The sequence below is a fragment of the Natrix helvetica genome (genome assembly GCF_964273705.1).
Source record: "Natrix helvetica genome assembly, chromosome: 4".
Taxonomy (NCBI): Eukaryota; Metazoa; Chordata; class Lepidosauria; order Squamata; family Natricidae; genus Natrix; species Natrix helvetica.
The window spans coordinates 11272267-11283649 of NC_138550.1; the positions used below are offsets into that span (position 1 = coordinate 11272267).

General features: G+C 41.3%; 1 protein-coding gene across 8 annotated transcripts in view; it reads left to right on the forward strand.

Moving 5' to 3' along the window:
• Window positions 1-11383, forward strand: part of FAT3 (FAT atypical cadherin 3) — a 569348-nt gene that overhangs the window by 262081 nt on the left and 295884 nt on the right. For all 8 annotated transcript variants that reach the window (XR_014175185.1, XM_081950682.1, XM_081950676.1 and 5 more), the window contains exon 3: window positions 5511-5825. Coding sequence is in view for 7 of the 8 variants with exons in the window: in XM_081950682.1 (XP_081806808.1) it covers window positions 5511-5825 (315 nt within the window). In the remaining variant the exon portion in view is untranslated. The remainder of the gene's footprint in view (window positions 1-5510; window positions 5826-11383) is intronic.

An 11383-nucleotide genomic window follows, 5' to 3' on the forward strand; every position in this document is an offset into this window, starting at 1 on the left:
GTAGAGTGTTCCTGGGGAGGAGGGGAACAAGCAAAAAACGGCCCTTTTTTGTCAATAAAGGCATATATAGCCTTTAGGAGGCTTATGGAGTGCTCCTGGGGGCTGAGGGGGCAAAATTGAGCAAATAAAGGGCCCATTTTTCGCTCATTTCTGCCCTCCACAGCCCGAAGGAGCACTTTGGAAGCCTCCTAAAGGCTATACACGGCCATTTTGGTGAACGGAGCAGGGTTTCGGGAGGCAAAAAATGCTGTATTCAGTGTATAAGATGCATCCAGATTTTCAGCCTCTTTTTTGAGGGAAAAAGGTGCGTCTTATACTCTGAAAAATACAGTATATTACCGGGGACTCTTCTTGCCATTCATCTGGATTTGTCCGACTTGTTGGATTGTGGCTAAGACAGTAAAACATAGCTATAGACTGTGAGGAAGGTGTTCCTCCTTAGCCATAGGCTGAACCAACATCAGAGCATAGATAACACCAGAGGTGGGCTGCTGCCGGGTCCGACCGGTTCAGGCAAACTGGTAATTCCAACCAGGATCTGGGCCCATCGACCCGCCATAGCGCTATTCCGTCCTATATAATCGCCAATTTTACGATGCCGTGCACATGCTCACATTTTTGGCTCTGGGTGAACCGGTTGTTACTGTATGTGACTCCCACCTCTGGATAACATAGTAAATCAAATAACAGTGTGACTTAGCCTTGGATTTTTGAGCTCCATCCTGCTATTATTCCTTTTCTTTTTAAAGACAAACTATCTCTTTTTCAGTTCAGACACAATAGGAAGCTATATTGCATCCTTGCAAACTAATGTTGAACGTATCTTTTTTTGATGTTTCTACAAATGTTGATGGAATAAAAATAAACAATGCTTTGGTTAGAACCATAAAATGAACATAGTCATCTCTTCTTTTTATTTATTTTTTTTGTGAAAGGAAAAAGGGTCATATGAATATCTTCTCTTCGTGTTAGAGAAAGAAAAGATCTCACAGGAGGAAGACATTAGCTATTAACGTCCCCTATTCTTTTCCAGTTAATGCAGGATTAATTCACAGAATTAATCAGAAATAGGACAGACTATGTGTGCCCGTATTCCCTTCTTTGAAATGAAATGTTCTGTCCTTGGGGGAAAAAAATTCCTTTGTTGAAGAGAAAATAACAAGGAGTGAAGAAAAGTGGGAGGGGAGAAAAATCTATATGGTTCTTTCTTTGTTCTTTTTTTCCTTTCTTCCCTAATTTGAATGCATTTTAGTAAGTCAGCTACCTGTAGGCACTCGGTACTGGACAAGAGGACATACTGTACCTCAATTAGGAGGAAAGATAAATATTAACTCAGGAATGGGGTTCATAGTGTGATATTCAGGGACGCAGTGGCTCAGTGGCTAAGCCACTGTGCTTGTTCATCAGAAAGGTCAGCTGTTTGAATCCCTAGCACCGCGTAACCGAGTGAGCTCCCGTTACTTGTCCCAGCTTCTGCCAACCTAGCAGTTCGAAAGCACGTAAAAACGCAAGTAGAAAAATAGGAACCACCTTTGGTGGGAAGGTAACAGTGCTCCGTGCGCCTTCGGCGTTTAGTTATGCTGGCCACATGACCACGGAGACATCTTTGGACAGCGCTGGCTCTTCGTCTTTGAAACGGAGATGAGCACCATCCCCTAGAGTCGGGAACGACTAGCACATATGTGCGAAGGAAACCTTTACCTTTTAGTGTGATATTATTTCATAGAGTCTGAAATTAGAAATTTGAGAGTCAACCTGTCAACCTTAGAAATGAGAAAGTGGGGAAATCTGATTAAAAGACTTGGTGAGCTAAAAATTGCACTTTTGTATTATGCTCCTTCTGATACAATATCTAATAAAGGCCAAGGAATCTGGTGCCTTTAGGTTATTTTGGATTCCAGCTGCGATAATTACTAATAATCAGCCTTTCTGACAGAAGCTTATGGAAACTCAAATCCAAAATGTCTTTACGCCGCTTGACATAATATTGTACCTTCCCCTGGTATCATGGAAAACATCTGTGATCTAATATTACTAGATTGTTTTATTATTTTTCTGAAGGTGGTTGAAAAAACCCATAATAGAGAACAGCCTCTCCCGCGCTCCCCCCCCCCCCCGGAGTCCCCCCAGAGCCTTCAGGGACTTTCAAGAAGATCCTGTAAAAGATTTTTTTTAACAACCAGCTTTAAGTTATTTTTAGGGAATATAGGTATAGGACTACAGCACAAGTTCTGTTGCTAGGTGAAACATTTGTTGGATGAGTTTTGTCCCATTTGGCCACTTTTCTTCCCACAGTTGTTAAGTGAATCACCACACTTGTTAACTTAGTAACATGGTTGTTAAGTGAATCTGGCTTCCCCCTTGACGTTGCTCATCAGAAGGTTGCAGAAGGGGATCACATGACCCCGCGACACGGCAACCGTCTTAAATATGTATCAGTTGCCAAGCATCTGGATTTTGATCACATGACCAGACTGCATCGGTCCTAAGTGTGAAAAATGATCATAAGACACTCCAGAGGACTAAAAACGACCCTACTTTGGAGCCTTCAGGGAAGCCTTCTGAAGGTCCCTGAAGGCTCAGGAGGACTAAAAATGGCCCTATGAGCAAACCGGAAGTCCATTCCCAAACTTTCGGTTTGCCCATAGGGCCAGACGTTTTGCGCTCCGGAGGCTTTAGGGAAAACTTTCAGGCAGCTGGAGATGTATTTATGTACTGGCAATCAGCTATTTTGATTAGGGCTGTGTGAAAGCTTTTGTTTTGTTATTGCCTGTCGGAATCGCTTCATCCGCCAACACACTACAATGATAGCATTGTGCATCTTGCGCTCCTTTTGTTATGCAATAAAAATGCCACTTCGGAAACAATCTTCAAAGCAGGAGAACACAAAGCAAAATTATTGCTGCATAACTGACCTGCATTCTCCGAGTTTTCACTATTTGTCGCTTTGCTATTCAATGCCTTGCCAGTTTGAATGCCATTCTGAATTCTTGGTAGGCATTGTGATTCTACTGGGCTGGAATCGCTTGGTTCATTCTCCACTTTTTCATCCCAGTGAAAAAGGAAAAATGGTGTTATTTTGTTTTTTCTAAAAAAGGATTTTTTGGCTAATGAAAATATTCACATATTTAAGATTCTGGTGTACTTTAATAGGTTTTGTTGTTGTTAGTTGCAAAGTTGTGTCCGACCCATCACGATCCCATGGACAACGTTCCTCCAGACCTTCTTGTCCTCACCATCCCATTTAAGTCCATTTAAGCTCCCACCGACTGCTTTGGTGACTCCCTCCAGCCACCTCATTCTCTGTCGTCCCTTCATCTTTTGCCCTCAATCTTTCCCAGCATGAGGCTCTTCTCCAGGGAGTCCTTCCTTCTCATTAGATGGCCAAAGTATTTGAGTTTCATCTTCAGGATCTCGTCTTCTAAAGAGCAGTCAGGGTTGATGTCCTCTAGGACTGACCAGTTAGATTGCCTTGAAGATCAAGGCAGGGGTGGTATTCACTTACTTTCCCTACCAGTTTGCATATGTGAGTGTGCCTATCCACGCATACTCGGCCTTCTGCGCATGCACTTTGGCTTGAAAATGTGCCTAAATAGGGTGGCATATAGCTGGGGCGGGGGGAGCACCCTCAATTTCCATTACCGGTCTGGATGAATCGGTCCGAACCGGCTGAATACAGCTTCTGGTTCATGGGACTCGCAGGAATCTTCTCCAGCAACTTTAATAGGTTAGCTAGCTTATTAAAAGCTTCCTGTTTTTGCGTTTTGTTTCTCTAAGTGGTTTACAGGGTCAGCCTATTGCCCCCAAGAATCTGGATCCTCAGTTTACTGACCTTTGAAGGCTGGAAGGCTGAGTCAACTTATAGTTTCAAACCTTTATCAGGAGGCAATAGAGATAACTAAATCTGCTAGAAAAATTCATTTGCAGCATCCTTAACACACTGAAATCAATCTATAGTGGAAACCTGGAAGAAACCATTTCGAGAAAGCTGGGAACAGATCACGGTTTTTATTTTCCTACCACACATGAGAACTACATTGGCATGTGGTCAAAAGTCTAAAGAAGGTTTTGAACTTGTGAATGGGAACACATTGTATTTGAATCAAGTACCAGGGGACTCTGTTGTTTTTCACATGCAAAGTATTTGTAAAACATATAAAAATGGTACAGTTTTTTCCAGAGAGAGGGATAATGAGGAATAGAAAATATGGAAAAATTAAAACTTGTGGTCCACTTTCCAATATAACTTGGTGATGTACATAGGGGTAAGATCCTACCAGTTTAACAACCCGTTTGCTTTGCATGTAGTTTTCAGAAAACTGGCGAGGAAAACAGCTGAGGTACGGCCATCCAGTCTGCCGCCCTGATCAGCTGCGCTTCAGAAAAGGAAATATAGATGATTATTGCGCAGGGCGGGCAGACAGGCCTACTTCAAAGTCAGAGTGAACCGGTTCGCTCCCAGCTGATAATCGGGGCTACCGGTTCACCCAAACTGGTCTGAACCGGTAGAATCCCACCCGTGGATATACAGAAATATTCTGGACAATGATGTTATTATTTTTACAAAACTGAGATCCATAAAAACCCCAAATCAGAATGTTTTCCCATTTGCACTAACATAGTGCTTTTGAAACAAAAGACAGGGAATTGTGGTAAGGGGAATAAAAGAAAAGAAGACACATGGTGAGAAAGAGAAGAAGCCAAAAGTATGTTGGTGAGGGGGTGGGATTACATGTCATGTGGTGGATGGGAAGGAGACAGTATGTGCAGTAGGTGGGAATGGAAGTGATGGAGCATTATGGGTGGGTGGGTGAGAATATCCAAGTGAGAAGGTGACATGGCCCTCTAAAATACATATGTCTTATTGGAAAACAAATTTGCTCTTTGGGAAAGTTATGGAAATATTACTCGACTGTGGTTATGTGTCTGTCTGTCAGAACCAAGTTTTTGCACTGATCTTGTCACCGTTTCCAAATAGATAAACCAAGCGGAAAACACTTAAAAATTACAGTTTGGGTACCATATTACAAAAAAGATGTAGAAAGAAGAGCAACTAAGATGATTAAAGGCCTGGAAGCAAAAACATATGAAGAACGGCTGCAGGATTTTGGTTTGGCTAGTCTAAAGCAGGGGTGTCAAACTCGATCCTGTCGTGGGCCGCATTGGGATTTTGTTCGCCCTTGGAGCCAGAGCGGGCATGGCCTGGTCGTCACAGCCAACTGGGTGGGCCTGGAGCACCCTCACTGTTTCCGGGACGACCCATTAGCCTACTCCGTGGCCTATCACGGCTTGATCCGGCCTGTGGGCCGCGTGTTTGACCCCACTGGTCTAGAGAAAATGAGGACTAGGGGTGACATGATAGCAGTCTTCCAGTATCTGAGGGTCTACCATAAAGAGGAGGGGATCAACTTATTTACCAAAGCACCTGTAGGCAGGACAAGAAACAATATGGATTCATTGTTGTTTTCTGCAATTCCACATATATTTTTTTTCTCCTTTCATTCTTGCAGGAGTTATATACACAGGCGATATCCTTGATCGAGAGACTACTCAGTCCTACTGGCTAACTGTGTATGCCGCAGACCGTGGAGTTGTTCCGCTTTATACCACCATTGAGGTCTACATCGAAGTGGAAGACGTCAATGACAATGCGCCCTTAACTTCCGAACCCATTTATTATCCGTCTGTTTTGGAAAATTCCCCGAAGGACGTTTCAGTCATTCAGATACAGGCACAAGATCCTGATTACAGCACCACTGAAAAGATGACGTACAGGATTGCAAGTGGAAACCCCCAAAACTTTTTTGCCATCAATACCAAAACCGGTAGGAGATACTTCCTTGTTTTTCATGCTATCAAGAATGGTTGTATAGATGTTGTGGAAGGTTTTCTTTGCGTATATTGTTTTTCGTTCAACTGTCTTTCGTTCTTCTGCTTCAGAGAATATTCAGTTATTGGTGGTTAGTTTTCAGGAAGCTGGAACACTGAAACAAGATGACACAGAAATATTGCCAGAATCACACACATTTCTGAAACTTGGTTTGTAAGCTATAATGTAGATGGAGATACTGTTGTATCTGTTCCCCATATTTTTCCTGTGTGTGTGTGTGTGTGTGTGTGTGTGTGTGTGTTCCAGCATAACTCTGGAACACCTCGAGCAATTTCAACCAAACATGGTACACAGATTACTTATCCTCTCGAAACAAAGACTGTGTGGCTAAGACACCCTAACACCCCTCGGTGTGTGTGTTCTGTTAAGGTACATCCTGTTGTGCCTTAAAATGGCTTCTACCGTACTGCCTTAAAATAACTACTACTGCACAGCGCTGTGGAATTGCCATGGTAATGGCTTCACAGTACTCCACAAGGGGGCTCCCTCTGGTAAGGGGGAAAATCCAACATTAGAAATTGTGGCGAAGTTCATGGAAAAAGAGTTGAGATAAATAAACATCCAAGCAGCACCGGGTTATCAGCTAGTAATTTTTAAAATGGATGCAGTTCCAGTAATATTTGTTGTTTGCATCTAAGATTAATTGGTTAAGAATTAATTGTTGATATGTAAACAGTTCATATTTTCCCATCGAAGCTGACTTGAGAAGATTTGTCAAACTTTTTGTGCCCCTAACTAGAGATTTCTTAATTTGACAATTCGATCTAGCATTAGGTTTTTGCATGTACAAATGTTGGAATTTCTATGATCCAAATGCTAATTAAATTTGTCAAGAGTGTTTATTATTTGTGTTGAGGAAAGAATAACACTACTTCAAATATTTTGCTTTAATGGGAATGATTGTCATATATAGAATGGTCACCTATGAAAATATTGGGTGATATTTTGCTGCCTGTTTTGTCACTGTTTTAATTAAATCTTCCAATTAATTATACATACAAGGGGGGAAAAATAGGAAATCACGTAAAATACAAATTTGTTGGGTGCATCACTGATAATGATGATGGTTACATTGTGGACTTAAATATGCTTTATTTGATGTTCCACTGACTAAGAACCTTTTTTCCTGCAATGTGGTTGGACATCTTTTCATGAGGAACATATTTTTTTCTGTAATAAACCTTGCTTAAGGCATTTGAGTAAAGTTTAGCTTTTTCTGACTGGACTTTATGAGGGAAAGATTGGACGGCAAATGGAAGTACGTTCTTTTTTCAAATACCAAGGCTCCAAAACATGTTTTCCATTGGTCAGTAAGAGATTCTAAAGGAAAATTATTGGCTTTACAGAATGGAGACAATATTAGAATCTAACTCACAGTATAGTTTGTGGTTCAGGATGTCATAGAAAATGTTAGACATTTTCTTAACTGACCATTAAGTTATTATGGCTTTTTTAGTAAGCATAAAATGATGTTGTGTCACTGGTGGGTTCCTACCGGTTCGAACCGGTTCGGCTGAACCGGTAGTAGTTGGGCGAACTGGGTCGCTGGAACCAGCAGCAACCCAGGCCTGCTACGCCCCCGAACTGATACTCTGGGTGGTGCCATAGGTGCCACCATTTTGTTTTTGGCTTCTGTGCATGCACAGAACAATTTTTATTGTACTGCGTATGCACCCACTCGAAGCACCCATGAGCACAATAGCAGTAATGACTGCTAGAACCCACCCCTGTGTTATGTGTACATATGTGTTATACAGGTAGTCTTGATGTATGACCACAGTTGCGCCCAAAATTTACATGACTCATTGAGATATTTGTTGTGAGTTGTGCCCCACTTTACACTCTTTGTTTGTCACAGTTGTTAAGGGAATTACTGCAGTTATTAAGTTAGTAACATGATTGTTAAATGAATCTGGCTTCCCCATTGTCTTTGCTTGTCAGAAGGTTGCAAAAGGGGATCGCATGATCCCGGGACACTGCAACTCTCATAAATTTGAACCCGTTGCCAAGTATCCGAATTTTGATCATGTGATCATGTGGATGCTGCAATGGTTGTAAGTGTAAAAAGCGGTCATAAGTAACTTTTTTTCAGTGCCGTTGTAAGTTTGAACAGTCATTAAATGAACTGTTTTAAGTCGAGGACTATCTGTGTATTGTAAACCCCAGTTTAGGGTTTTGTGGGCGGTGTAATGCTGGATATTGAGTGATGTAATTTACTTTTCCCTCATCTGTTCTCTTGCTAATATAGTCACATACTTTCACAGTCACTGTGTAATTTATAGACCAATCATTGTACAGACATGTGACGTTAGTGAAACTATTAAAATAGCAGAAATACCAGATTGCTGCCAAGGTTCCATGTAATAATTCCATAGAAAGAACTCGGAGGCAGATACATTCCTCAAAGAACAGTTTTATTGGAGATACCATATTGGCACAAACTAGTGAAAACCGACTCTGAAAGTTCCCACTGTTTTCGCCTGATTAAAAAGTCAAAGTTCATTCTCCAAGTAATCAGTCCCATTGTCCAATCAAGCTACTGGCTGGTTGCCTGGATACAATGCTCCTCCTCTTTCCAGCCACCTGTTGGAATGACCTTGGTTCCCAACAGGAAACTATTTTGTTTTGGCTAAAAATCCCCATCTAACTATGTTCCCCTTCCTTATCCCTTCTTCCCACTGTGGCAACCCTGAAGCCTCCAAAATGGCCTCAGCCAGGTTCACTTCAGAGTTGACAAATGCAGTAATAGACATATTAGGGTTGCTTCCAGATAAATGTATCAGTTTGATTGGAAGCCTCTGGATTTTTAAAAAAATTGGACAGCTATTATATACATTGTTTATATTATTCACTTGAGTCATTTCCATACATAGAGATGGACAGCATTTAAAATCTGTTCAGTATCTCTTTCCATCCTTCTTCATCGCTCTATCTCGATCTTCATTCCCCTTCTTTTGTTTCATTGCAAACATCCTGAGCAAACAATCATTTTCTCATTATGATTTAATGATCGAAATTGTGGTTGGGATTTCCCAACCGGTATGCACATACTGTGGCTTTGAACCCCGGGGACCCCATATTTTCATTCTTAGTGAGGTGACATCTCTTAGATAAAGCACTGGCCATAACAAATCCTTTGCCAATTCTGCTTTCTTTCCCATGGTTTTTCTTTAGTGCTTCCAACCCACGGCTCGTCATTTAAAAACTGTCTGCAGCTTTTATTCAGATTTGAACAAAAACAAAAGTACTTTCTTGTATAGATAACATGCAAACTCCTTAAACTTAAATCCAGACTGTGATGAAAGCTTCTAACGGCACCCACTGTACATAAACCTGGGAGCTGCAATGCAATATCCTTTCTACCATTGAAAACACTTCTTAATTCAAATGTCACTGCTTTTGAGCTTCGATACCAAAGTAGAAATAAATTGCCTTTACATCACAACTGAATTCAGCCTTGCCGGTTTGCCTGTGGTTATAATCAGGGGTGGGCTTCAAAATTTTACCAAGGGGTTCTCTGCCTGCTTGCTGGGTGGGTGTGGCTACTGTGGCCGTGACCTAGTCCGAGGGCGTTTTTGCTCTCCCCGGGCTCCGGAAGCTTTCCTTGAGCCTCCAGGAGAGCAGAAACAGCTTCCCCAGGCTCCAGAACGGGGGCCCGTTCCCCAGCCTCCACGCGGGCCCTTTTCTGGCCTCCCTGAACTTCCGGTAGGCCCGTTTCTCACCCTCCCTGAGCCTCCGTGCGTGCCTTGAACTTACCTGCATTCAAAACGGGCCGCGTGGGGACTCCTGGGGTAGGCGGGGCTAGCCAGGAGTGGGATATGGGGGTTCTCCACACTGCACAGAATCTTAGCTAGAGGTTCTCCCGACCCCCCAGCAGCCCCACCCCTGGTTATAATCTGGATGTCAGTGTCTGAAAACAGGCTAATTTTGCTCTTTTATATGGAATGTCAGAAAGTTTGTTATTTGTACTATGTAAATACGTAAAAGAAATCCTATTTTAATTTTAGGCCAAATAAACCATAATTCTGAACAGAAATGTGAAGGCCAGTAATTTTCTGAAACCAAATACTGTATTTTTCGGAGTATAAGACGCACCAAGATTTTGAAGAAGTAAATTTTTAAAATAAAGTTTTTTGCACTCTCCAGGCCTCCCAAATCCTCTGCACATGTCATGTTTTTGTGAAAAACGGGGCATGCAGAGAGTTTGAGAAGCTGCAAAGTGCTCCTGGGGACTGGGGGGGGGGGCAAAAATGCTGTATTCAGTGTATAAGACGCACCCAGATTTTCACCCTTTGGGAGGGGGGAAGGTGCGTCTTATACTCTGGAAAATACGGTGCTTGCCCACAATGTTTAAAATGCTTTAACAAGCATTTGATGATGTATATTTATAGAAGATACAGAAAATGCTTCATACAAAGCACAAAGCAAGGAACATTAACAATATCAGTGATACAAATACAATTTTCTAGATAGTTCTATCACGCAGACCGCACTTCAAAACTGAGGAATATTTGAAGAAACGGGGGAGGAAAGGAAAAGGAAGCGAAACGCCTCTGTGAAAATTTGCTCTAAATGCTTTCGTAATTATTTCAGAGTTTGCAAGTGGAATTAAATATAGGTTTAAATGTGTGCAATTTCAAATTAAAGACTGAGTTTCCTTAATAATGGATTATGCACTCCCTTCTCATCAAAATACGTTTTATTATATTTGCTAACATTTAGGTAGTTCCAGGCACTGTTTAAATCTTTTTTTTTTTTAAATGTTGGATATGCTGATTCCATTTGTACTGAAATTCTGATCGTGTAAATTCCGTTTGTAGCTTTGTCCAAATGTTGTGCCTTCCAGCTGTGGAAATTGAACATTTTCAGTATCACCGGAGAATGCGAGTTTAGAAAAGGTGCCCTTAATTATATTATTGATATATTACAGATCTTAAGCTTTGATGCTGATGCCCCCAGCAGTTACTCGCATGGCAATGATATTTTTTCCACCTTCGTGCAGTCTTCATTCATCAATAGCCTTACATGCCTTAATAGTTTTGTAACGTGACATTTTTGCAACGGCTAGAATATCATTCATAACATGCCATTTGCTTTTCAATTTCGCAGTTCCTGAAAAAGAGGGGGTTTTTCTGTTAGGGAAGGGGAGAGAAAGGAAGAAAGTAAATAAAACAGATGATGAAGTTACATACATTAAAGCAGATTGATTGCCGCTATAAATTTTGAGTTTTATTTCCCATATATAAGTGTTAATTTCACAGCAACCCATAGCGGTAATTTATCGCCTCAATTTATGACATTTTTGTGTGGTCGGAGGGAAGTGATGAATTTTAATTCTGACCATTATGCTCTTCAAAATAAAATTTTAAAAAAGGACAAACTGCTAACGGAAGAGCTAACAATTATGTTCTGGAATGATGTTGATACATCAAAGGGTTCTTTGTATGTAGAAACTTTTATTCTGTTGGCACTTTCACTTTCAACTTATTAGGG